At 46.2% G+C, this 27,544-nt stretch overlaps 1 protein-coding gene and 1 non-coding gene across 3 annotated transcripts in view; both read right to left on the reverse strand.

The window, feature by feature from the left end:
* LOC149358880 (ubiquitin carboxyl-terminal hydrolase 16-like) overlaps positions 1-26,157 on the reverse strand; it is a 27,481-nt gene extending 1,324 nt beyond the window's left edge. The window contains exons 1-11 of one of the 2 annotated variants that reach the window (XM_089571064.1): positions 25,612-26,157; positions 22,870-23,125; positions 20,393-20,496; positions 18,070-18,236; positions 17,225-17,338; positions 14,543-14,664; positions 11,054-11,141; positions 10,307-10,397; positions 8,018-8,106; positions 3,344-3,704; positions 214-413 (exon numbers count right to left, since the gene is read on the reverse strand). In XM_089571064.1, the coding sequence (XP_089427190.1) occupies positions 214-413; positions 3,344-3,704; positions 8,018-8,106; positions 10,307-10,397; positions 11,054-11,141; positions 14,543-14,664; positions 17,225-17,338; positions 18,070-18,236; positions 20,393-20,496; positions 22,870-23,125; positions 25,612-25,696 (1,677 nt within the window). In that variant the 5' untranslated portion in view covers positions 25,697-26,157. Of the gene's footprint in view, positions 1-213; positions 414-3,343; positions 3,705-8,017; positions 8,107-10,306; positions 10,398-11,053; positions 11,142-14,542; positions 14,665-17,224; positions 17,339-18,069; positions 18,240-20,392; positions 20,497-22,869; positions 23,126-25,611 lie in introns of both variants that reach the window. The other variant, XM_089571063.1, reaches the window with a different exon arrangement.
* Positions 16,799-16,870, reverse strand: TRNAP-CGG (transfer RNA proline (anticodon CGG)). Its single transcript has one exon. It is a non-coding gene; the product is annotated as a tRNA-Pro (tRNA).
* Positions 26,158-27,544: the final 1,387 nt, after the last annotated feature.

Below are 27,544 nucleotides of genomic sequence, written 5' to 3' on the forward strand. Positions count from 1 at the left end.
CTTCCGAGCACAGCTTCAAGCACCTGGTCTCTGCCACAACAGAGAGCGAGTGAGTAACAGTGCGCTCAAATTGCAAATGCGACGGGATGATGCATCATATAAACACTTGGCTTCAGATGACGCAAAACCTCTGGATGTGCCATCTACACTGCAACAGCAGCAGCCTACTTTTCATGCGACCACAAGGCCCGTTGCAGTTCAGTGCACTCTCACCTCTGCATCCCTGCAGCAGTAGGGTGTCACGTCAAGCTCCACGGGAAATGGCACGTGCTTCTGCACCTTGCGTAAGGTGGCACCTTGCTGGAACCGCTTGAGGTGCAGCGTCAGAATGCGAGGTGCCTCCAACACCTGAAGTTGCAGGCTGGCAGCCGCACGCGCCGACTGGCAGCCCTCGCAGTGCAGTCCGTTGGCCCCTGCACACCAGGAGAGAGGACACGCCCACCCCATTTTGAAACGAGGTTCACGCTGAAACAAGATTCACGTTAAACTGTGCAGGAACACCAATCTTGCTTTCCCGGGCTCGTTCAGTGCAATACTTTTGAGAGTTGCTGCAAACCTGCACTCATTTAAGGGGGGATGAGGGTCTTGAAAACTTTTTTTTTATTTGTTAACATATCTTTTTGAAACTTAGCACCTGGGTGTATCATTGAATGCTGATTTCGAATATGCATTTAGATTTCAAATATCTTAGCTGGAAGGAAATATATGGCAAAATAAAATATCCTAATTAGGTCATTTCTTACGGGCCTTTTTAGTAATTTATCAGTTAAATAAAGATTTTTAAAGAATAAGCAGACATTTGCAAAGGCCCAAAGCACATCCTAAAGCTAACAGAATGTATACAAACTAATTTTGTTGATCATAAATAAACAACAAAGTTGGAAAGAAAAAATGACGTGGTGGTAATTAGCCCACACTTCGCCTAATTGCTCATATATCATGTTTAAAGGAAAAAAGAAAGCTTTAGCATGTGCTTTGGGCCTTTGCAAATGTCTACTTATTCTTAAAAAAATCATTCTTTAACTGATAAATTACTATAAAGGCCCGTAAGAAATTGCCTAATTTGAATGTTATTTTGCGATAAATTTTCTTCCAGGTGAGATATTTGAAATCAGCATTCTATGATACACCTGCGTGCTAAGTTTCAATAAGTTATGTTGAAAAATAAAAAACAAGTTTTCAAGACCCTCATCCCCCCTTAAAATGAACATACAAATTGTGCAAATGCCATGCTCTGCACCAGTCAGGTGAGCTAGATCTTAAGAGAAAAATTCGGGGGCACATGACGCAATAACGCATGCAGTTTGTTACGCAGTTTGTTCTTAAGTTGCTTAATTACCATTAGCTGTAGGCAATACGATAGCATTGCTGCAGGCTGATGCGCTTACATGCATACGGATAGAAGGTGATAACGATGACGGCTTCAAAAGCACAGTACGACAAACACAAGAACGCAGGCAGTTGATGATGACACTGCAAGCATAAAGAGTAGCACGCGGCACGTGTCCCAGAAAGTGCACCCGTCCTCTATACAGGAGTGGTGACGTCGCAGCTCTGCAGCGCCCCTTGGCGGACTCTGCAACGAGTGGAAATGTTCCGTTCCACTCTCAAGAATGAGCCCCAGTTTTGGGGATTTTTTGCTGCCGATGCCAGGTTTCTGCGGCAGTGTGCCCTTAACGCTGTCGCATTAAAATGGAAATATATCGCGAGGAAAAAGGTGCAGTAATTGTCCCAGTCTGAAAACCTGAAGGAGAGGATAAAGCGAGGTAGAGAGGAAGAGGTACCACAGATGAGGGTCAGGATTAACTCTGGCCACCTGAGGCTCTTTTAACATGCAGTGACATTGTATAGCATATGAGTGTAGTGGCCAACACAATAGTAATAGGACACACAGACCAATCCATGAGGCTCATACTTGCACTGTTTTGACATCAAGCACAGGAGACGGGAGGTGGAGCAAAAATTTTTATTAATGAAGTCACAGTTATGAAATCTTCAGGGAATATGTATTTTTCTGTGCTGATCATAAATATGTCAGTTAAATTCATGTAAAACAATTCCTTGAGCACTTATGAACTTGTTATGCTAGTATTTTGCGGAGAGTTTTTAAGAAAATTTGCTGTGGGAAACTCGCTGAAATGTACGCCATTATGTTCTCTTGACACCAAGGAATACAATAAGGGTGAAAATGTCTTCCTGCCTATCATAGAACTTAAGTTATAGAGTTTTGAAGTTGTCGCCTCAGAAATGAGAAGGAAAGTGTGTATTCCTGTTTCTGAAGTGGCAGCTTCAGTACCCTATTAGTCGAGTTCTACGAGAGCCAGGATTATAATTTTACCCTTATTGTATTTCTTGGTGTCAAGAGAACCCAATGGCATACATTTCAGCGAGTTTCCTGCAGCAAATTTTCTTCAAAACTCTCCGCAAAACAGTTGCATAAAATGTGCATACGTGCTCAAGGAATTGTTTTACATGAAATTAAATGACATACCTAGAATCAGCGCACAAAAATACATGTGCCCTGAAAATTTCATAACTATGACTAAATTGATAAAATTTTTTTTTCAAGACCAGTGTCCCCCCTTAACCTGAATGCTTTTCATACAGCACAATCTACACTCAAGCTTTTGTGACAAACTTTGGATACCTCGAAACCTAGCCTGTGAAAACTTGACTAAAGGGGCATCAGGCAGCGATTTAAGTGATCCGCATGTCGCAATGTGAGCCATACCACGGACCAAACAACAAGCTGCTCTACCACACCATAACATGAGCACTTAGCTGGCACTTTGTGCAGCTCTGTAGTGCATGCGGTTGCGACTGACTTGCACCATCCACACTTTCAAAGCTTGGTGTCATGCAAGGTGAGGACAAAGCCGGCTTCCCAAGGCAATAACGACCAGGCAAACCAAGAATGGACATGAGGGAGAAAGCAGTCTTTTGACTCCCCACAGGTCACAGTGTCGTCTGAACTGCAGGAAAGATGGCCAACACTGCTGCCACATTATCAACACAACTGCAGGCTCCTTTGTAGGTCATGTTTTTTGCACTTCCGCGCTGCAACACGATTAAGTGCTCCGAATGTGCAGTGGACTTGGCATCACAAAATATACCTACCTATGTTATAGGCAGAAATTTTTGCAAGCCAAACAGTCCATCGAAAATTTTAGTGCTTTGCTTGTCTAGAAGCTCCATTTATATTGGGAGGCTTCGTGCTGTTTTTAGAACTGAGTTAATGAGGATTTACTACAGTTATGCGGATCAAGTATGCAGTGCAGCTTCGGTTCATTTCACAACTGCTTGCTATCACAGTACTGACTGTGATAGCAGAGTGTAGCCCTACCTGCAAGCAGCTCGGGTGCAGTGAAGCTTCTTAGGCAAGCCTCCAGGGATCCCTCAGCTGGGCCTTTGGTCACCACTGGCTCATGCAGGTGCAGATTTGACACCTGCGCTGTCAGCTGCTCCTCGGCTGGCGACCCATTGTCCTCCTCATCAGCCTCTGTCGGGTCAATGCTCCCGCCACTCAGCGCTTCACGACCAGGTGTCGTTTTCGTGGCAGCCGAAGCGCTGTTTCCACCCTCCAGTGCCTTGCGCCGGGCACCTTTGCCCCGAAGAGTGGCATGCGACCCTGCACTCCCTCGGGGGGTTTTCTCCTCGGGAATGGGCAAGGAGAGGTCCTGGAATGGCTCCTCCCTGCGGGACACCTGCATCACATACCAGAGGCAATCATTTAAGGGACCCTCCTAAGAGGTAAATAAAAGGGAAATACCAACTAAGCTATAACCACGTATTGGGCCTCTTCAATTAACCGCGCTCGGGCAGCCCGCTGGCGGCACGCAAGTTCGTCTCTGACAGGAAAACGCATCATGGTCACGTGGGCTGGCGGCCACCGGAACCAGCCTGCCGGCAATCACGGGGGCAAGCAAGTCGCAGATCACGAAGGGAAGATGCTCTCTCTAGCTTCGCATTCTGCGTCTCATTGCTACGCACCCGTACGGTAGAAATAGGCTGCTTGGTATCGAAAACGACGACTTGCAGGGCTGCGTGCCGCAGACTGCAGAACAAGCAGCTGATCAAGCTCGCACTCGTATACATCGACGACGACAACGCGAGCGTGTGCCTTCGGTGCACAGTGTGCTGTGTAAGCTTCAAGAAATCCTCAAAAGCATGCGATGAGCAATCGCAATCTAACGTGTTTCAGTCGACACCACATAGGACGGAAAAACTGCCCGTGCGTTGTTTATCAAACGACAAGCCGTACTCTCGGATTATTGCGTGTTTGCTTACTATGCCGTAAGTATATATGACTGGTATGACTGCCGACGATCGACCCTGCATGGTGGACTCTGCTGTGGTCGTTGCGATTTCTACGCTCGTAACCTGCTTCCTGTAAGCTGTAAGCAGTAAAGAATCGGGATACGTTTCGTTCAACTGTAGTCTGTCGGCCACCGGCTTTTGCTGCGGGCAAGGAACACATAATCTCGACAAAAGCGCATATCAGCTTAACGTCCACCTAGAACAAGCGGGTGCACTGTATAAATTTAGCTGCGTATCGTTTCTGTAATAATACAGCTTTATAGCAGAGAACTGGCACTGGAATGAAAGGCACTACAATAAAGTCCTGCGTGTCGGCGCCTCACGTTCCGCGTATGATGATCAGCGCTAAGAGCTCATTTTTATCTTTTTTTTTAATGAGCCAAACGCGAGGAGATGCATGCCTGCGGTACTTCTCAGATATTGTGAGCACATGTGGCAGAAGGCCCGAGCATGAAGCTGTACAACAGTTGGCGACAACAGAATCAGCACGACAATGTACGTGGCCCCATATATGCCCGCAGAAATGCCTCAAGCAATGTGCTCGTGAGGGCTTTTAATAAAGGACATGTTTCATTTAAGCGTTTTTCAAAGCATATCCACTTTTGCACAGCGCCAAACGCAATGAAGACCATACGCTCCCGTATCGCGCGCAACCAACACTTCGTAAAACACGTTCAGCACATGCATATATACGCACACGTACTCGGAACTGGAATCCGGCTGCTCTCGTGAAAGGCCTCGAACAACATCGCAATATCAGCCAGGCGCACGAAATTAACAGCCGAAATATATTGTGAATCAGAAGTATGCGATCGTAATATGAAGCGAGCAATTGTTCTTGCGAGGTGGTGAGACGATCGAAACATGATCGTGCATACGGACGCAAAACATATCAATAAACAGCGAGAAGTACCGCAAAAGGTGCCATTACAGGCGACACAGTCGATATGCACCGTGGCCTAGTCGAAACAAACGCCTGCATCGCGCAAAACACCGCATGAAGAACCGCGGTCCTTCTAGTCCATATAAAAATGGCCGCGCGGGCTTCCCGCTACCATACACCTCTCTGTCGTCTGCCAGCTGCCAGAGTGCTGCCAGCACAAAATCGTCCTGGCGAGTCTGGCCGCCGGCTGGCAGTCCGAAACCGCCCAGCCAGAGAAAAACGAACGCGTTCCGGGCAGCCACCGGAAGTTGGCGGAGCAACCCGAGAAAATCGAGCGCCTGGCGCCGTGCTCGGGCAGCCCGCAAGCAACCCGCGGGCTGCCAGAGGCGGATAATCGAAGAGGCCCATTGTTGACAGAGGCGCTCTGAATCCCACGAACACGAGCACAAGCCACGCTGGCCGCTCGAGCTCCAAGGCACTCAGTTCGCCGACCGCGCCCCGAACCCCAACTCTTTCGACGGGCAGCAAGGGGAACTGGGATATGCCAAGGCCCGTATGGACGCTGCTCTCTGATTACCTCGGCCCCCTCAACATCAGGTCGGAGAGAGGCAGTGCCGTTTGAACTCTTCCCCGGAAAGAACGTACTTGCTACGCCCTCCATGATTTGAACAGCGTTTTTTTGTAACCATTGCACGCAAGTAAACCCGGATCTTTATTTGTTTTCTTCAAAACTACCGTGTCGACTATACACGGACTTCACTCTGGAAACACTACCAGCATTTATTCTATACAAAAGGGTGACTGCATTGCCGAGAAAATCACAAATGAGGCTCCCAATTTCCTCCACTTTTGCACATTTACAAAACGCAGGTGGTATTGCGTCATTTTTACAAATTGTATCTCTCTGAGCTTGCTTGGTGATTCAGAGGAAATGGATAAAAAACTAAACCACCTGGCCCACCAATTAGATGCCCGTTTGCTATGACATTTATCAAGAGACGGTGCTACCATACCTTCGCCATACACCCCAGTGTACCACTCTTCATCCAATGAACCTGTCTTCTGAAGACACTGCCACCTCAGTATGTATTTGGACAGCACGCAAATGACTTTGAGAATCCTAGCCAGGCAAGGTGCTGCACCAACCGAACGACATCCAAAGTGAGCAATGCTACAAATAGGGGTGTGCGAATATCAAATTTTTCGAATACGAATCGAATACGAATACTTGGCTCCGAATATCGAATCGAATAATCAAGGACAGACGCATTTAACCACTACAAAACATTTATTTGAGCACCCAAGAACATCGCAGTTCAACTATTGATGATTAAATGAACACAAAAGGTGTGTGTGGCTGCACAAAAAGTATCAGTCTCGAACATTATTCTTAGAAGAGTGCAAATATCATAGAAGACGGCTGGTACACAGCATTGATTAATGCTAGCTCGCCATCGGCACGAACGCGCATTGCTGGGATGAACATAGAAGGTTGTCGTGAAGGAAAACCCGCTGCTCCACATGGTCAGGCAGAAGTAGTTCCCTCCTAGCTGAAACGACTCCTCCAGCCACAGAAAATGCCCTCTCACTTGGCACTGAACTGGCACGTATTGCGAGGTACTACGTGCACAGCTCTGACTATACCAGCTTCGCAGGTATAGCCACAAAGAAGCTCACCAGCACAGTCAGCTACGGCATATGGCCCTTGGAGGAAGGAATGCGCATTGCTCTGGGCGCCGTCTTGTTGTTATGTCTCTGTCAATAGGGCTTGCGGACCGAAATGAACGCCGGTGCTCACAATGAATATTCGGCTAGATATGAATATTCGAGACAACACAAATACTTGGTTTTCGAATCGAATACGAATACTAAAAATATAATATTCGAATTATATTCGAAAATTTCGAATATTCGCACACCCCTAGCTACAAACTCTCATATCTCGACAGAACTCGCCACACTGCCTTCCTGAGTCCCGCTAAAGTAGTATTGTACATGTAAGTGATGAGGCATTCACGGCGGCAAATAAATTACTTGAGGACACACAGTTACCGGAATTCTTGAGGCGGCACCGACCAGTGCTTGCCACAAGTAATACAGCTCCTATACCAATTGAAATCAACACTACAAAGAATATATAATACAACACCAGACAACGGTGTGACCAGACATAACGGCTACTTTTGAGTGGGACTATGTATGTCATTTCCCATAATCCATAATTTACATGCGACAGAGTTAAACGTAATGCTCTTTTGGTGTCAGAGTATGCAGACAAGAGCAGTGCTGCCAAGTGCTAAACAAAAGAGACACTAAAATAGTGAAAATGAAAAGCAGCTTGGTTTCCTTATTATTTCTTCAATGATGTTTCTTTGCGTCCCTCGACCACTGCTGGTCAATCCACACTAGAGCGACATAGTAGCACTATTCCCTAACCAGATTTCACTATGCTTGTGCTGTTGGATAGAATAGGCACACTAGTGAGGAATATTAAATTGCAGTATTTTCAAAGCGCCAAGCCATGACCACGCATAAGTGGTAAAAGCAGCACAGGATGCCTGCTACAACACTATTCAAGGTTTGTTACTAAGTGTGCCCTTCCACGGTGACAAACCTTTTGGAGTGTCAGTCTGGTAGCAATGACAGTGACCGCAGAAGACGAAAAAAGAAAATATTTTGGAAATTAGCGAAATTCAATCTCATGCATTTTGGTGTCCCTCTGAAGGCCAGAAACGTTCCAGGAGCGGTCAGTTTCTAGCACGCTAAATATAGCTTCACGTCTGCACACCTGAACCACATGACAAACACAGCACTTGCCTTCCCACATTGCTGGCAAACAATCGTGCTGAGCAGGATCCCTCCGAAAATTTCGTCCAATGGGGTGCGGGCCACAGCTTTCTTGTAGGCTGCAGCAAGAGAGACACAAGCTCTGTGACGAGTAATGTTCGCATACAAAATGAGCCAACATTTCCATCCTGGCACAGGGTAATCAGACAACAAGTCACTTTTTCATGAGGTGACAATTCAGATGGTGACCAGCGTAACCTGAGAAAAAAAAAATAAAAGGAGGAGGAACATTTAGTCCTTACTAATAGTTCACGCTTTTTTGCACAATCGCGATGCTTTCTTAAAGGGGGACATGGCTTTAATATTGCGATAAATGGCAAAAAAAAATCACTTTTTTTTTTAATAACTGTATCCACTCGTATATCTTGATTTCTAAGCAGTTCCAAAGTTTCACAGCTGAAATCCACCGGAAAGTACTCTAAAATAATTGCTTCGTGGACCCCGGTGGCACTGCATATCAGAGAAATTCTCAAAAAAACATCTTTTACCTCCTTTCCAATTTTCTGACTAGATGTTCATTTTGCATAGCAGATTTCTTTCTAACTGTTTTATTCCACTCGCAGACCTTCCCTCGCTGCAATGACAGTCTTGCTTTCAATTTCATAAGCTGTAGACTTCTGGTGTGACTTCACGTTTACATTTTTGACACGTCTATGCCAACTGCTTTGTAAAAAATGAAAACAAGAAAATTTGTGTCATAGAAAAAAAACAATTTAAGAATGCCGTTTTGCGTAGCTTGCACTCAAAAATGCAGTGAATGTTAGCCAGTCTTCTACATTAGTGTAGACTGCAGGTGTTTCACAAGGTGCAGAAGAGAAAAAATTTGTATAGAAACAAATTCTCTAGACAAAGCAGAAAATGTGTACACTAAAGTTTGAAAACATTTATAATCTGTAGACAAATTTTTACCAAAATTCATCACAAAATAGGAAAGTTGGCACCGAAAGCTGCATCCCCCCTTAAATCACCAGAACAGGATGAGCAGAATTAGCCTGTTACTGTCGAACCTCATCATAGCAAACAGGCAAAAAAGAAAAAAAAAAACATAAGGCAGTTCGATATATAGCTGAAATTCATAATAAAGAATTTCGTCAAATATGCATGCAAGAGCACTGCAATTCAGCCAGTGCACGAGCGCCAACTCGGCAAATCCTTGCTGGAGAAACAGGGAAATCTTTGGCAAAGTTTAATTGCTGCTTCAAAGGCGCTTGCGACAACTGCAGAGGCCGTGAAGAACTGAGAGCCAGTTAGGATGGCTTCCCTGCACAGCACTGGCTTCATGTAACGGCAGCAGGCTGCTTACTCTAAGGTTACAGCTGTCCACAAAGCCGCTTTTGAGGCACTGTCAAGGGGCGTGAACATGTGATGACTGGCCCTGTATCTTCCTTGGTGTTGTCGGTGATCACAAGATAAGAAAGCTGGTGCAAGATAAAAGCGGGAACCTTGGCTTGAATGCCTGCGGCCCCATCACCAGTCACTTGTGTGGTGTGGCCATGCAGTAGTCGATAACTCGTCAGCCGTAAACAGATACTATGCGTGAATGCAGTTCCTGCGCATCTGCGCACAGATTTTGTTCATTTAGGATGACATGAATTTTGCACTGCGATCTGCTTTTGGTACTGCTTTTGGTACAACCACATTCCACTTCAACCCGGCAGGCAAGACTATAAGGTCTTTAAGATAATATCCGAATGCAGAAAAAAGGTAAAAAGAAGCATTCTTGTCTCCTTTACTGACCTCTTTCAGCTTCACTGACCGAAATAGGGACTGGGTGAGCATAGATATGTGGGTGAGCTAATACGAATCCATCGCTACAAAAGTAGCACAAATAAAAAAGATATTACAACACCTCTTCCAAGTTTGTTTATTTATTTAAAGTAAATATGGTGCCCCGAAGGGCATTGCTGGGGGGTTAATTACTTCAACAGAAAGAATTCAACATAGGAGGAAAAAAGAACAAAGACAAAAAAATTTTAACATCATTTGACAAACTTTCAGTATAGACTAAACCTTTCTATATACGCCTGAAATGCACAACCAATATCAGCAACAGTAAATATCTTTTTCACAGTAACAGTAAGGACAGTAAATTCTTTTTTCTGGAGCCTGCTTACGCAGCAAAGGAAACAAGGACAGTCATAAGATGTAGGTTCAGTACAGCATTTACAGCGCAGTTTTCCAAGGCAAAGGAGCATGTACCATCAAGCAGCTTGATACACAGGCAGGCCATGCTGCTAGTGAATGTTCAGGTCATCTCACCCTGGATCTTGGCCTTCATGTCGGGCTCCACCTTGTTTGGGTCCACCTTGGTGCTTAGGCCAAAGGCTTGCAGCACTGCTTGCTTTTGGCGCTGGGAGAGAATGAGGGTCTTATCACGCCAAGTAAAGCTTTGAGCTGATGCTCACGTGAAGAAAGCGCCAGTACAAGCATGCCACAGAGTCAAAAAGTGCACAAAGACACACAGCATACCAAATTCTGTTCAGCCGTATCGAAGCCACAGCTGAAGTGGATGGTGCCCTAGGTACCACCCACACCGTTTTGCGTGAGGATAGCACAAGTTAATAAAATGGGCAAACAAAACTAAGGCCTCATCCCCATCATTATAAGTGAGGCATGTCTGCAGCCCCTTTTCAAATAAGTGCAGCCAGTAGGCCCACCGGGGACAGACATTGTGTAAAACAAGTGCCTAAAAAGCTGTTAGGGATGATAAAGTAGAATCACTGTAACGGGCCAGTTAATTTTTGGCTTCACACTTAGGCAAAAGCTTTGTAAGGTCACTTCCTTTTTGTTTCCATGCCTTTTTTCTTCCCCCCCCCCCCCCCTTTTTTTTTTATCTCAGCACGACAGCTATACTGTAAAACCGAGCTGACAAGGAGGTTATGAGGAATGAGGAGACTATAGGCAACAGGAGAGGACAGGCAACTGTCTCGCTATGTTCGCCTGGCAAAAGGAACAAAAAAGTGCAGAAGAGCTCAAGGATCAGCAAATGCGGGTGCCGCAACTCACCTTGACCTCTTCAGTGCGAACTCCTTCGAGCAAGTGGCGCAGAAGCTCATGGCTGTCATGCTGCTGGTGGCCTCGGAAGTGGGGTGCCCTGTAACACATCTCGCGATTACAGGGTGGCATTGGGCTAGCAACAAACGGCTTGTTACAGCACAAAAGGCAATACACCCAGCACTCAGTCATGGCAAACGTTTAGTCAAGTCTTACGCACCATTCCCAGAAAGAACACACAACCAAAATTTGGTGGCCTTTTTAACAGCTCCATTAGCTGCACCCTAGCAAAAATGCTGAACACTGCTTTCAGGAGCAGGTACTACCGTATTTACTCGCGTAATAGGCGCACTCGCATAATAGGCGCACCCCTAGTTAGGGCGCGAAAAATCAGATTTTTTTATTTCCGCGCATAATAGGCGCACCCCGAACTTGGCACTGTGATCAATACTGTATTTACACGATTGCAAGCCGACGCCTCGCCACTCCCCGTTTCCCAATCTTTATTTTAACAAAGTTTTTGCTGAACTGACTACTAGTCCCTACTAGTGCTGCTGCGGACCCACAGCAACGACTGACATCGCGTAGAACAGCTGCACACAGTTTTCAGGGATGCTCACTTTAAACGTCTGTTTGGAAAGCTTCATCTCCAGCTGGAAACGTTCCCGACTGAGGCCCGCGAAAACCTCGGCGCTTGGAGTCGCGTACGAAAATTTAGGGACGCCGCAGTCGCAACTGCCGCACTTCTCGGCCACGTCGTATTTTCCGACCTGCCGCACGCTTACCGCGTTCGAGAGCAAACTCCCAGCCGTGTAGCTGTTAAGGTGCTTGCCCGTCGAGCTAAAACATCAATGCTCCGCGGCAAAGCCATAAACCACGATAACTATCGCGCTATCGCAAATCCCGGCACTTGACAGCAACAACAACAACAACAACAAAAAAAACGAGCTGGAGATGCTGATGGCGATATAGATAGCGAAAGCTCGCGGTGGAGGAAAACGATGATGATGATGATAAGCTTGGCCTTGGGCGGCGTCTGGAAGCTCCTGTGCGCGTGTGTGGCCTCCGCGATCAAGCGCCCGTTGCGCGCAGCCGGAGCCGATCGCGGAGGCCTCGGTGCGTGCATTCCGAAAGTTTCGGTGCGGCCCTACACGGACCTTTTTTTTTTTTTTAACATTTTCTGCGCGAAAACGGGGTGCGGCCCGTACACGAGTGCGTTTACGCGGTGTGTTCAATTCTGCGAGTCGAAAAATTTCCGGAAATTTTACCCCGCGTAATAGGCGCACCCCGAACTTTGAGCCGGATTTTCTGGAAAAAAAGTGCGCCTATTATGCGAGTAAATACGGTATATACAACTCAAAACCATGAAACAATAAGAAAAAAAGATGAATAAAAAGTGCTATTAAATTCCTGCTCTTGAAGAAAAGAGCACAACAAAACTATGCCAATGGCAACGAGTTCTATAGACGCTTTACAGCGGCGTATCATGGGGGCTGCCATCTTTGATCACGTGATCACGCCGCCATTACTCGCCTCCTGACCGCGCTCGGCGCGCGCCTCGTCGCAACGGCTGCTGCGCCGGATGTTTCGGTTCCGCAGGCAGTGTTTCGGCTGATACGGTTGTAAAGGAGCGGGAAGACGACACTGTGGTTGGTCCGAAGCTTCGAAGGACATGCGAAAACCCCAATTAGATCAATTTAGGCGTGAAAACGTTATCGGGCTTCATGTCGCGAAGAGCCGCTGAGCTCTCCGCCTCTTCGAGGCAACGGGTGGATCGCCTGAATGCCGCTGAAGGCTTTGCTTAATATTTTTTTTATTGATATTATCTAAAACAGCAATGTTTAATGACCCTGCGGCTGCGCAGGTCGTTGTCGTATTGTGTACATGCATGCGGAGACTGCTCTAAAACGCTCACATGCACATCGTACTCATTTGTTTGCGAACCTGTTAAAGGTGAATAGGAAGCCTAAAATATTTTCTTTTGGTTTGCTAAACAAAGGAAGGCGACAAAAATAAATAAAACAAATGTTACCCAATCATGTAAGCAGTACCATGCATCAAGCAGCCTTCACAAGCTTGCATGCAATCGTTTACAAGGATTCCGCGATATAATTGTTATAACGCGCGCATGGCAGAGCGTTCACCACAAGAAGTTCACAATTATGTCAGCCTCACATAGTATAAAATTGTGGTATGCTCCATGCTCGATATGCGGACATGATGATGCTCGAGGTCTCGTTGGTTGTAAGTAATCAGCCGGTTCTAGTGACTCTCTCGCATGGATCGCGAGGAAGTGACAACCGCAGAGCACAGCAGCCGTAACAGAAATGCTTTATTCCGATTGTGGTCCACGAAAACCGCGCTACTTGGAGCGAAGTTCAACAGTAGCACCAAGACGGTGTGTAATACACGAACTGACGGTAAGCGTTGTCCGCTCGCACGGCTATACACTGCACAATATGCAGTAGCGGTATAGGAGCGTAAGTCGTTTTTTTTTTTTGTGACGTTTCGGTGGCGGGACAGCTTGTTCATGCGGCTATGTTGCGCACTTACCCCCGCAGATTTTCCAAGATCGAGACATTTCCTTCTATATTCGCTGTCTAGCGCTGGCGAATATGTGTGTTGCGTTCGCCCCTTCGGAAAGGGTGGATGTCCAACGGGCGCGAACAGGGGCAGTACGTCCTTGTGCAGTTCGGTTCCGTGAAGCTCGCAAACGATCGCGTCCCGCCCCTTTAACTGTTTGTCGCAATTCTTGCAATCCACAACAGAGCATGTATTTTCTCTTTCCACATTTCCACTGCTGCGTCGAGGCACACACGCCGGCGACTTACGAGGAAAGTAATGGCGCCGTGTTCCGAGCGCACCTGTGGCGCCATCTGGTCTCAAACGGAAGAACTGCGCGCTGTAAACGGTCTATTCTCTTCAGCCCATAGCCGTGCAGCTACCTCAACTTATGATACACACATGTGCATCAGGACTGGCCCCTGCTGTGGTGGCTATGAGGTTCTATAGCACATCAGTTCATGCAACAGACCAGAAAAAAACTACAGGTGAGGGAATGTCTAGAGAACATGAAACCATGTCAAATGTATTATCATTGTATTGAAGCAAGCTAAGCACTTGTTTCAGTGCACCAGTACCTAAAATATCTGTGCACCTTTCAGCAAAGCTTTTGGAGCGACTGCAGCACATGAGGCCAATGCCTGAGCCTGTCATATGCAACTATAATGGGAGAAACCTCAAAGATATCTGCCTAAACGTGAAATTACCTCTCAGTGCTATTACATTACTGCAGCACCTTGTTTGATCAATCTGCACAAATGCTACAGCATATGATAATATTCTTGAATTGCTCAATACTAGATTAGCGTCTGTTGAATTCTGCAAGTCTTCTTTCCTTTCTTCTTTTGTTTAAATGTTGCAGCTCCCTGCCATTTGTAGCGTTGAATAAAAGGTTTAAACCCTGAAAGGCTACAGGCTTCTCATGCTGAAGGTCCTTACACTTGGCAGACCCTGGAGAAAAGGGTCCTGGGGTGCGGGTTCCCCTGCCTGAGATCCTGCAGGAACAGGGCCAGGGCACTCGTCAGGGCTCCAGGACCGGGAAGCTCCACATTCAATGGGCCCTGCACGATATATCAGGTGCCGCAGTTCACACCTGGACGCTGTGTGGAGGACACTGCTGCACCTGAGGTTGGGCTCACAGCATGCCAGCAGCAAATAGCCTCAGCCAGAGAAAGCCAACAGTGCCGACGCTGAACAGTGCTGATGCTGAAGAGAGTATGACCTCGTGGCCCCCTTCTCTAATTAAACAGGGAAAGTTGGCTACAGCAATGCCACAAATATGAAATACAGTCAAGCCCACTTATAACAATATTCAAGTGCCATGGAAATGCCATTGTTATATCCAATAATTGTTATAACAGGGTTGTGCCGAAAAAAATAAAAGATGACAAACTTCCCCGCATTTATTGACAGTAAATACCCGGAGGGGATTGATTGTTCTAATGCCTGTAAAAGCTCGTTAATTCGAACTTCAGGGAACTGGAACAATGTTCACCGTTCACCGACGACCAAAGCACCACCATCACTGCGCCACCGGGAGCTTCGCGCACCTCCACGTCACACGAATCAAGCAGTCTTCCCGGAAGTGATTCTTATGGGAAATTCAAGAAGCATGCAGAACTAAGGGTGCGGTGACAGCTGACAAGAGAAAAACCACGCTGGCTGCATGTGCGCGCACTGCACCGACTGATTGGGGGTACGCATGGCGTGCGTAGCCAATGCAGCAGCTCTCCTGAGGCGATGACGCCTGCCTCTTTTGCTTTCGTGGCGTTGCTGCGCCAGCTTAGTCCATTGGTCGGCCCCCCACGTGCGCGCTTTTGTGCTGTAAGCATGGTTTTGCTGGTGTGGTTGTAGCATTTCCTTCTTTTTTTTTTCTATAATGGTTGACACTCAAGTACCAGATTTCATTGTTATAACCAATAATGTGCCTTGACAGCATTGCTATAAGCAGTTTATTTTACTATAGAACACGTGGCAAAGCTGATGGTGCCATGACTGACCATTGTTATATCCAATATATTGTTATAACCAGTATTGTTATAAGTGGACTTGACTGTATATAGCCACAACTGTGCACCTTGCCAAGAAACAGAATGAATTCAAGCCTGTTATACAACACGAAACATGGTGTCACGCAGAAGTACACACCAATGTACGACAAGGGTTAACATTAACATAAATGTACTAGTGCCACCAGTGCCAAGAAAACAAAGAAAATGAAGAAACATGAGAACTCGGCAGGGGGCGCACAGGTCTTTATACACTGTACATGCACACTCACTCCTATTCCTCCTTTTAGAGCGTTCTCGCATCGCATACATTACAATACCAAGCATAAGGTGGAAATGAAGACCTCATTTTTTTTAACATCTGTAGATGCAGCCCATGCATACTTAGGGACTCCTGCAAATGCTCAGCCTTTTCCCTCAGACACCAGGTAATGAGATCACTCAAAAGCACAGCCTCGAAAATGGGTGAAAAAGAAATTTCTGGCAGTTTGCATCCATACCTGCAATTGCAATTCAGCTGTCCACTGACCCAGAAAGACAGTTATGCACCTTTCCTTTCCTCTTGTCAAAGCAACTGCAGCGCATCTCTTTGCCACTACAGCCACATCACTCAAAACACAATTGAGGTGCCCACTGACCAAGGATGCACATTTCCTTTTTTCAAAATCAACAGACTCTGCAAGGTTGTGAATGCCAACCCATATTGCTCCAGTGTCGCATTTCTCCCACAAAGTTGGCAACACCAACACGAGGTGGGATCAGTTGCGGTGATAGTACAGTGCTCTCGTGCAGTGGCCAGCAAAGCTGATCTGTTCGCACTGGCGTGGGTTTTTTGAAACCCAATCGCAGCAATAATTATTTTATTTCTGCAAGTATCTGAGAGACTTCAAACAAACATCGGCCTTTTCAGGATTGCTAGTGAAATAGCGTTTTCACACTAAAAATCTCAAGTGGACAGCAACACGCAGCAAGTATGTGCAGCAAGTGTGTGCCTACAACACAGTGTCACAAAATTACTTTAACAGTTTGTGAAAGAAGCCAACAGCCACAGAAACCAAGGGGCACAGGGGATTTCCTTTTTTTAATTTATTTATTCATTTTGTGGTGTTGATCAATTTAGAACATTACTGAATATGTTATCGCTTAAAGCTAATTAATTAGAAAAGCAGAAGAAAAAACAACCGCATGCCGCCGGTGGGATCCGAACCCACGACCTCCGAATTCCGCGTCCTGTGCTCTACCTCTGAGCTACGGCGACGGCTGTCAAATCTTCTGTTTTCGGGGGTATTTATATATTTATGTTTGTGAAATTTCTGAGTGCACCTGAGGGGCAGGTCAGGTACAGCTCAGACTGACAATGAGTGGATCTCAAATGCAGATTTCAGGCATTACAAAACTAGCTCTTGCCAAATCTCACGTTTTCCTGCATTTCGCAAATCGCTTGCTGCCCAACTGTTTCCCAATTTTTTCAAAAAAAAAATAAAGTAACAGCCAGAGTGGCAGCTCCAACACAGAAAACAGTTATCAGACATGCACGGCCAAAACGCTACAAGCCCTCGCGCCACATGAGCAGTACAAAATGACGGCTCCCTCAGAGGTGGTGCAATCTTACCAGCTCGGGTGTTTCGGGGCTTTCTGTCGACGCTGTTGGCTCAAAGGTGCACTGCAGCTTGGTAGCACATCTCTTGTTGAGCAGTGCCTGCAGCAATGGGGTCTGACCAAGGCCCTGCACATTCAGGAGGGTTTGGGGGATGGAGGGTGCACATAAGGCAGGTGAAGGAATCCAGACATCGTGTAAGGTTAAAAAATTTCATAGAAACAATGCATAAAGAGAGGTCTACATCTCCAGCTTAAGCGACACCATGCCCTGTATTCTCGAAGTGGCCCTTAAAGTGGGTGTCGTCTTTTGCCGCGAGAAATGGCAATGTTGCCACCTCTGTCTCGCATCACGCTAATTACGAAGAGGCTCCCACCACATGTTTCTGCTTTCAAACTCTTTAATATGAATCATAAGCACTTGCGGCACAAGTTTTGTACAACAAATTAATTTTTGGACTGCAATTACTAATGCAATGCCAAGTGTACTTTAAGCCGAAATCACTTAATAGGAAAGATAGGTAAGCTTTCATCACCTAACCTTCACCTCTTCATTTGGAGCTCCAATCAATTGCAGCACACCAAAGCAGACAAGCTTGCTTAAGGACACTTCGTGAATACTCTCCCTACTCATGCAGCAACTCTAAATATATGACAGAGCAAGAGAAGTGTCCCAGTTAAACATCACAGTTTGCCATACCCTGCACTGATGCATTGTCTTTCACCCATCTGCGGCGAGGCTCGGTGCCCAGATGCCAGGCCTTCTGCAGTTTGTGCATAAGTGCACAGACCCCATACGCATTATGAAGGTCACCTCTCGAAAGACTTCCACACCAAAGGAGGAATGGTAAGGACGCTTGCCTGAAGAACCGCGTTGAAGTAGCAGGTATTTCCCAGATTGCTGAGGCCCTTCACAGCTGTCCACGAGCCGCCGCAAGAGACCCTCTGCTCCTTGGCATCCCCACCGGCAGCGTCTTGGGTACACATGGTCTCCGCAGCTGCCTCTTCATCTTCCGCTTGCACCACCACTGCTGCCAACAGGAAAAACGGCAAGGAAAGGATATGCACGAGGAACACCTCACCGAAGCAAACGAACAGGGTCCAACTAGCACGCAGACTGAAATCACAACCAAATGTCCTCAGTGATGGTCGTGCGAGGAGAACATCGAAGGTTTTTACAAATCACCATAGTCGCAGCGCAAGAGACGTAGGTAAAGCAAATAAAACAAAACACAGCACTGAATGACCAGTGAAACCGTGATGCAATTCCATTACTCTTCCACTGCTATGTCAATGAAAAGAAGTTAACAAAAGATCGCAGCTGCCTTTCATAATACAGACACTTCAAGTCACATCCTAGCATCCTGGAGACAGCTGAGGAGGTGGACCTTACTGGCTTGCTACTATTACTCCATTTTTGTGAGTGGCCTGTGCAGTGTTGTCTCTTCTTCTGTGTCATGTATACATGCTGTTTTGTCACCATATTTGGAAAGCCCACCTGTAAGTCTTCTGGCTGCAGGTTCCATTTTGTTTGATGCTTTATGCATACGAACTTCGAAACTTATTGAGGAAAACTATAGTCGGATACAACTTAAAGGTGCACTGAAGAGGAATCTGAACTTGTCTTTTTGCCGCAGGAACTCGATCTACACGTTCCTAGCATTCTTAGAAACTGCGACTTATTGCCCTGCGTGGCCGATTTCCCTAATTAAATCGAATTAACGTCCGGCTCCCGCCATTTTTTTTTAATTCTGCCTCGTACGGTGGGCGGAGTCGACCAACGCGTGGAGTGCCTTTCACCCAGTCCCGTGGCGGCTTGCCGCTCTGCCATCGGCGGAGTAATACATAGTAGTCCGTAGTAGCAAATAGTCCGCGCGTATTTTTATTTCTGCGGGCTTATTTTGCGGCTATATTATCTGCGAATGAAACTATTTATTCATGGAAACCTAAAAAACAAAATAAAGCGAAAGCAAAGCCTCCACGGAGCTGGCTGAAAGGAACCTCACGCGTTGGTCGACTCCGCCCATCGTACGAGGCAGAATTAAAAAAAAAGGGCGGGAGCCGGACGTTAATTCAATTTAATTAGGGAAATCGGCCATACAGGGCAATAAGTCACTGTTTCTAAGAATGCTAGGAACGTGTAGATCGAGTTCCCGAGGCAAAAAGACAAGTTCAGAATCCTCTTCAGTGCACCTTTAAGAACGAAGCGGCTTTTCCCCGACAAAGGACCCCCTTCCAGCCAATGGCGTCAGCCAGATTCTCATGACCCTGCTAGTGTGACAAAGCAGGGAGTGGTAGCTAAAAGGGGATAATCCCCTCCCTCCTTAGTTGGGGATAGACCCCTCTCTCCATTGTGGCATCGCTCCCTGCATTGTCGCCCTAGCAGGGTCATGAGAATTGGCTGACGCCATTGGCCGGGAGGGGGGTCTTTTGAAGGGGAAAAGCCGCTTTGTTCTAGTCACTTGCCTTCAGGTAATGACAAGTGATCAGTGCTAGATGGTTCGCGAAATGATTACCACAGTGATGAAGCCATGGATGTCTGCTGCTGACCTGAACTGCTACGGATCAAACACAAATAGCTGCAGTAGCCTGTGAATTACTGGGCAGATTCATGGCTGAGGGGAAGTATAGGCTGCATCATCGTCTTCATTGAAGCCTCCAGTTATAATTCAGTTGCCCAAACTGTCCTTCACCAGAGGATGGAGACCATGGCGGAGTGTCTATGCCCCTGAAATGGCAGCAATGTATCTTTTTGCTCTGAGCCTTCCCAAGCGGGTGCATCATGCCAACACTAGGGAGAATGGAGCATGTAGATGAGACAACAACGACAGTATAAAACCGGACAACTATGCTCAAACAGCTACAGCTGTGAAACTGGTGTCCAAAGGACATTCTTTTAACAAGCTTGAAACATCTGTTGAGCAAAGCATACTTTGAAGATGCATGTGCGAAGGCAAACTACAAACCTTGAACAAAAAAAGAAGACGGAACACACTGTATGGTGATTTCCCGATTTTTGTAATTTCACCATGATAGAAAAAAAAGGTGCACAAGCCAAAACTGTCACCTCTTGCTGTCACTGTAGTGAGCCATAGACCCCCTAGCATGAAGGCATTTACGTCACTCAAGGCTAACCGAGGGCCTCCTAACTTCTGTTCTCTGCAAGCTTTCAGCTGGTACCAACCTTTATTGGCTCTCTTGTTATTAGCAGCCATTTTTTTCTTCAAGTTCTGCACAATCTGTGTCACCTGTGGACTGGCCTCCACCCAATCCTTGCAGCTGAAGCACCTGCAAAAGCAAAAGTACGATTTCAAGCGTGTTGTATTCGCTACAAATGGCCACAATTCAAACGTACGATGCTCCTATGGGTACAAGCCAAGAGATGAGCCACCAGCAACTGCATTAGCTTGCCACCTTTTATACACAGTTTTCGTCAGGGAGTTTGTCAAAACTGCGGCCCTGCATTGGATATATAGATTGGTTTGGTTTATTGGGGTTTAACGTCCCAAAGCAACTCAGGCTATGAGGGACGCCGTAGTGAAGGGCTCCGGAAATTTCAACCACCTGAGGTTCTTTAACGTGCACTGACATCACACGGTACACGGGCCTCTAGAATTTCGCCTCCAACGAAATTCAGCCGCCGCGACCGAGATTGAACCCGCGTCTTTCGGGTCAGCAGCCGAGAGCCGTAACCACTGAGCCACTGCGGCGGGGCGGATATATAGGGAGCATCATTTTAACAAAGTATAGGTACCAAATTACTGCTTGCATGTTCCGTTTTTTCAAATGATGCGAGAGTCATTAGTATACATGGATCACTCCATAGTATTCCCCTGTGACTGCCAAATAATTGATAATTTTTTCTTGATGCTTTTTTTGTTTCGGTTTCATCAGCCGAACAATGGCTGTGACGCATAAGATGTGTTAAAAGTCACATGAGGCATAAAAAAACTGCAACCATCACTTTGACAGGCAGTTTTCATTCTCTGCGACGCTTCAGACAGCTTTCTTCAAGAACTGGAATGGCAAAACAAGACGTATCAGCAATTATATTGCAGTTTTTTTTTGTGCTTCAGATGGCCTAAACATTTCTTACATGTCATAGCAATCACTCGGTTGATGAAACCGATACAGGATGAGAGGATAAATTCAATTCTAAATTATTTGGCAGTCACAGGCAAATACGACGTGGTGATCCATGGATTCTAATGTGTCATACATCATTCATCGCCATCATCATCATCAGCCTGACTATGCCCACTGCAGGGCAAAGGCCTCTCCCATGTCTCTCCAATTAACCCTGTCCTGCGCCAGCCACGGCCACCATATTCCCGCAAATTTCTTAATCTCATCCGCCCACCTAATTTTCTGCTGCCCCTTGCTACATTTGCCTTCTCTTGGAATCCACTCCGTTACCCTTAAGGACCAGCGGTTATCTTGCCTTCGCATTACATGCCCTGCCCAAGCCCACTTCTTCCTCTTGATTTCAACTAGGATATCATTAACGCGCGTTTGTTCTCTCACCCACTCCGCCCGCTTCCGATCTCTTAACGTTACACCCAACATTTTTCTTTCCATAGCTCGCTGCGTTGTGAGGACAACGCAGCGAGCTAATACATTCTCTGTAAGACATCATTACAGAGAAGAAAACATGCAACTGAAATAAGGTGTCTAAAGTCCTTTAGTTGATGTAGATAAACTAAAAAAAAAAACTTAAGACTATATTAAGAGACAAATCAATTATTGTTTACAACCAAAACTGAAAGAGACCAGATGGCACAACCATTTTCACAAAATGTCTGAATAAAACAAAAACCATGTAATACACTTCACACATAACTACACAAAGCATAATATGCGCTTAGGCCAGGTATGCATGAATCTTGCAACACCCAACCTTAATGCTTCAGAGTATTTGGAATGTCATGCCAACAAATGTGTATTTCCTCATTCAGTTCACTAATCAGGCTGACACAGCCTGCAGACAAAGCTACAAATTGTTTAAGTGTAAGCTTAAAATCTTGAGACCAAGCTTATGCCGAATTCCAAAAGCAGATTTGCAGCACTTCAGGGTCAACTTTTACCGCTCTTTTTAGATAACCCTTTTTCTGATGGCAGACTGAGACCACGGCTAACGTGTTCCAATGGCAGAATGGGAGAGGTTTCCAAACACTCTATGGGGCAATCCAGACTGCTTTTCCAAAATCAGCCAATTCGACTAAAGTCTGCATGACATTTTCCTTTAGCTGCATGCCCCTCCTGGCATCTTGCTATCTCCCAAGACCACACATGCGGAGCAGTGCAAGCAATGCCAGGTACTTTCACTGTCAGCAACACATGACCACGTGATCTGCTGAAACTGATTCATTTTTGCTCTCAGCACACCAAAGACGGGACAAAAGATGCTGTTCATGTTATACCTTCATCTTTTGTCCCATCTTTGGTGCGCTGCGAGCAAAAATGAACCCCATACCAACTCATCCAAATTTATGCCTTGCTGAAACAAGGATCACAAGTGTTCCAAATGCAAATCCGGAGTGAGTTCTCTCTACCAGACTCAGGCATGCTGGTGCAGAGTGGACAGGCTGCTGTGTGTCTTCGACTCAAATCCACCACGAAACTGCACAGTAAAGCCCTAGGCATTTCAAAAAGGTGCCTCACCAGAGTCGTAGTGTCTGCCCAGACAGGGCCAGAGCATGTGAGTCTGAGTGCGGAGTTTCCGCATGGCTGACGCCGTGCTTGACCGCACCTCCGCATCCTCTGTGGCCACACTGCAGGCACACCCACGTCTCAGGCTGTGCCTCAATGCTGTCGCAGTCGTCACACACGTCCAGGCGCACGGGATTGCGCAACAGCTGCTGCCGCAGCCGGCGCAGGCCGATAGAGCCGCGCTGGTGAGTGCAGCCAGTGGCGCCACCTGCAGGACATTAAGGGCAACAATTCCGTCACTACAATGTGCAAGATGGCACGGCGTGTTCGATGAGTGTGGTTAAACGTTTCAAAGCTGCGTGCAGGCTATGAGGCCGTAGTGGAGGGTTCTGGATAAAATTTCGACCACCTGTGGTTCTTAAACGTGCACCAACATCGCACAGCACACAACCGTAGGCTCAGCTGCCAAGCACCTTAGACAGTGAGCTGCCATGGCAAGTCCACAACACAACGGTTGTCTCGCCGTGAACAAAATCACTCAAACTGATAAGAAGTGGCTGAAGCTGAAATGTCAAGCACACTGTAGACACTGATCAGGGTAATTCATTGTTCCATTAGCCACTAGAACACAAAAGCGAAATTTAAGAGCCACAGGTTCAATACAATTGCAGCACAGAAAGTGCGCCAGAAATGAAGGAAGCTAGGAGATCAGCATTCCGTAGCTACACTCAAATACAAAGTTTTTTGTCATCCATAATGGCACTGAGTGTGGAACATTAAAGGAGTACAGACCAAATTTTGGTTGCGTGTTTGCATATTGGTAACTATGCACAAGGCCAAGTTGGTATACATGAATAACCATGTATACCAACTGTAAGCATGAGGTATTCACCTAAGACCAGTAAATAATTTATAAACTTCTCTCATGCTGTTTTGGTTTTAACAGCTGAACAATGACAATGACGCCAAGTTTAGTTTAGTATAGGTCATGTAGAAGCATAAAAAAATTGATGTAATTGCTCTGTCTTCATTTGTTGTCATTCTGGCTCCTAAGGAAGGCTGGCTTAAGCACTTGAGTGAATTAAAGGGGCTCTGAAAGGGGCTCTCAATAAGGATGCAGTATTCCTGGAATGTTAGAGGACACTGCTTCACGAATATGCTGCAGCAAGAATTTTTTTAATGCGTTTCATCGAAGCTATCTGTTGTCAAAATTTGAATTTCAGCATCTTCACACCTTTCCTTCTCCTCACATCACTTTTTGCACGCTCAAAGGTCGGTGCTCCTCCCCGGCCCATCTACCGGCGCGCGCGGGAATTATTCAGGACGCGGAGCTTCCTGATCACCAGAGCGATGCTGCTGACTAGCCGCGGTCGTAATAGCGGCATGACACCTGAAAGAATCTGGTTTGGTTTGGTTTATGGGGTTTAACGTCCCAAAGCGACTAAAGCTATGAGAGACGCCGTAGTGGAGGGCTCCGGAAATTTCGACCACCTGGGGTTCTTTAACGTGCACTGAAATCGCACAGTACACGGGCCTCGAATTTCTCCTCCAAAGAAATTCAGCCGCCGCGGCCGGGATCGAACCCGCGTCTTTCGGGCCAGCAGCCGAGCACCATAGCCACTGAGCCACCGCGGCTGAGAGAATCTAACCAATAGCCATCTCTGAGCAGAATTACGCAGGAGCATGCAACGGAGGAGGGCATAAGCATGAAAAAGTCGCTGGAAAGGACTTGTCAACTTTCACGTGCAACTGTGGGTCCTCTGCTGCATGATTATTATTTGGCTCAGGTGTTCATGAAGAGAATGTAGTGACTGAGCAAGTTTATGTATACTCCTCAAAAAGTTCCAGAGCCCCTTTAAAACGATAAAGCAACTTTTTTTAAAGCCTCACGTGACCTGTACTGAACTTTGATGTTACAGACATTTTTCACCTGTTTAAACATATCCAGCATGAAAGAAAAAATTTAATTATAAATAATTCACATCACAGGTGAATACCACTTGGTTATTCACGTATATTAACATCAAGAGCATCACTACAAAGAAAGCATGCATCCAAAAATTTGATGTCTCTGGGCCTCTAAGAAATTAACTGTTATTAAAGACACCGAGATAATAGTTACGTGCATACCAACAAAAAATCAAACCAGAGAAGGTTCTATTTGTTTAAATGTCTATTCATTTCATTAAGATAACAGCAATATGTATATTAACAAAAAATTAATCCACAGGCGGTTTTGATTCTTTCAATGCCTGTTTGTTTCATCAAGATAACAGCCATATGCATACTAACCAAAAATTAATCCAGAGGAGGTTCTGTTTGTAGCAAACATCAGCAGGTCACCAGCATGGCAAAGCTGGTGGTGGTGGGAAAGCTTCTTACAAAGCTTAAGGCCACACCAGCTCTACAAAGACAAGTTTGTATTATACTGATGTCGAGCACCTGCATACTATGTGCACTATCAGAGGTTCATTCAGCTAGCCACATATTGAACTTGTATACTGTCTAAGGCAAACCACATAGCCTCATTTTGATCTGCGATGGAAACTTGCGAACAGTGATCACAACCAATTACTTTTAGCAGCACCTGTACCTGCCTTCAGACACCAGCACAAAATTACACTAAAACACTCTGCAGTGGAAAAGGAGTAAAAGGCCAGAACAATAGCTTTTACTCAATGACACGGCGGCCTCCCGCTGATCTGTCATCGTTGGTCTACATCTCTGTAATCACGCTACTAGTTCTCCAGTTACCTTCGGCTGCGTCTGCTGCTCCGTCACTGGACGAATCGAGATCGTCTCCCGGATCCTCTTGGTGCTTCTTCTTCTTTCTCGCCATGTTGCGCTCGAGGACTTCAGCACATACGGTACACTCTGAAAACCGTCGCTACCAGCACTTGACGCGGTGGAAATCGTTCCGCAGTAGGCACCGTTCCGCATGAAAACAAAGTGTGTCACACCTGCAATGCTCGAATCAGCGGCTTCGGCACGCAAATTACGAAAGCGAACGTCCGACGTGGAAGATACTAGCAGGCCATAGCAGTCAATGCCCTTCTGCCCACATGTTCCTGGCAGTCAGTGCCCTCACTACTCGCCGTTTCGAAAGGTGCAAAGCGTTCTTCGGACAGTCACCGCATCGGCCGGAAGGCCACTTACAAAGCAACTTTCAGGTATGGTAGGTCAGTATACGTAGCGCTGTGACAACTGCACACTGGTGTACAGAACACAGCTCACAACTGCGTCTCAGGCGAGGCTCTACCGCCAGCCTTGCAGCGAGCGCCATGTCAAAAGAAAGAGGAACCGGATGTAGCGTGCTATGTCAGCGCCACCCGCATGGCCTCCGTGATTCGAGTTTGAGAGAGGGCATATCAAGTTACTTTACATGGAGGTTTGTACGGAGATTTGTAGAGATATTTGTTCTATCCTTTCTTCCCCTAGTCTTGTTTTCACGTGAGCAGAATTTACATGCATCTGTACTACCCCCCCCCCCCTTTTTTTTCCAAAAAGAAACAAGAAAAAAAAGAGAAAGAAAAAAATTCTTCACTCTACGTGTCCTCCACGAGAATATATGCGATGGCGACAGCCTGAAAAACGTGCTTAATCACGTTTGTTGAAGCGCGTTTACCCTGTTTACCCGTGCTAATAGCTCACTTTATCCGTGCGTCGGCACATGCACGCGTCTGCGCGGCGCGTGCGAACGCCCGCCCGTGACCGCGTCTTCCCTCTTAGCCTCCTCCTTCTCCCAATCAGCTCAATGCTCAGCACGAGTGTATGATTCGGAAGACATATCAGGATATAGGCACATGAAACTCGTATTCACTCACCTCCAAACCTCTACCAAATGGTTTTGGTTTGGTTTATGGGTTTAACGTCTCAAAGCGAGGCTAGCCGTAGTGAAGGGCTCCGGAGATTTCGACCACCTGGGGTTCTTTAACGTACACTGACGTCGAGTACGCGGGTCCAAGGGCGTCCGCAGAACTTTTTCCAGAGGGGGGCACCTGATGTCCGGGGATGGGGAGGCGGTAGATTTGTAGTTGTTTTCTACTAGGGCATAAATAATATCCGTAATTCCAGGAGGGGGCAACCGCCCCCCCTTGCCCCCCCTTCCGGACGCCCATGCGCGGGTCTCTAGAATTTCTCCTCCATCGAAATTCCACCGCCGCGACCGGGATCGAACCCACGTCTTTCGGGTCAGCAGATGCAGCACCATAACCACCGAGCACGTGGCGGCCTACCATATATGGAATAAAGCTCACAATTATATACCCATTATTACCCATTATATACCCATTATTATTATTACCATTATTACCCATTATTACCATTATTACGCCCATATGAGAGGCGAATGGATATAATACCAAAGGTTAATAATGAGGCAGTGTATATGCAGTACTGAGAGGTGTGGTTAGTTGAAAAACATCGAATGGGAAAAGTTCTGGGAACCAGTGCTTGAATTATGTTTGTAATATGTTTATATAATTATGACTAACATTATAGTAACGTTTAAAATGTATAAGTTTGAATGTTCGTTAATTTAGCATAAAGCATGAAACACGAACGCAGAACTTGTTTAACGGCCCCAACAAACAATAAATGAACAATTGCTTGTTTAGAACGATAACAAATGTTTTGTAGTAAACTTATAACGTTATATGTTAATTTTTAACGCTAATGTAACATTACA

Source organism: Amblyomma mixtum, chromosome 2, assembly GCF_055824585.1.
Source record: "Amblyomma mixtum isolate Tamu chromosome 2, ASM5582458v1, whole genome shotgun sequence".
In the NCBI taxonomy this organism is placed as follows: domain Eukaryota; kingdom Metazoa; phylum Arthropoda; class Arachnida; order Ixodida; family Ixodidae; genus Amblyomma; species Amblyomma mixtum.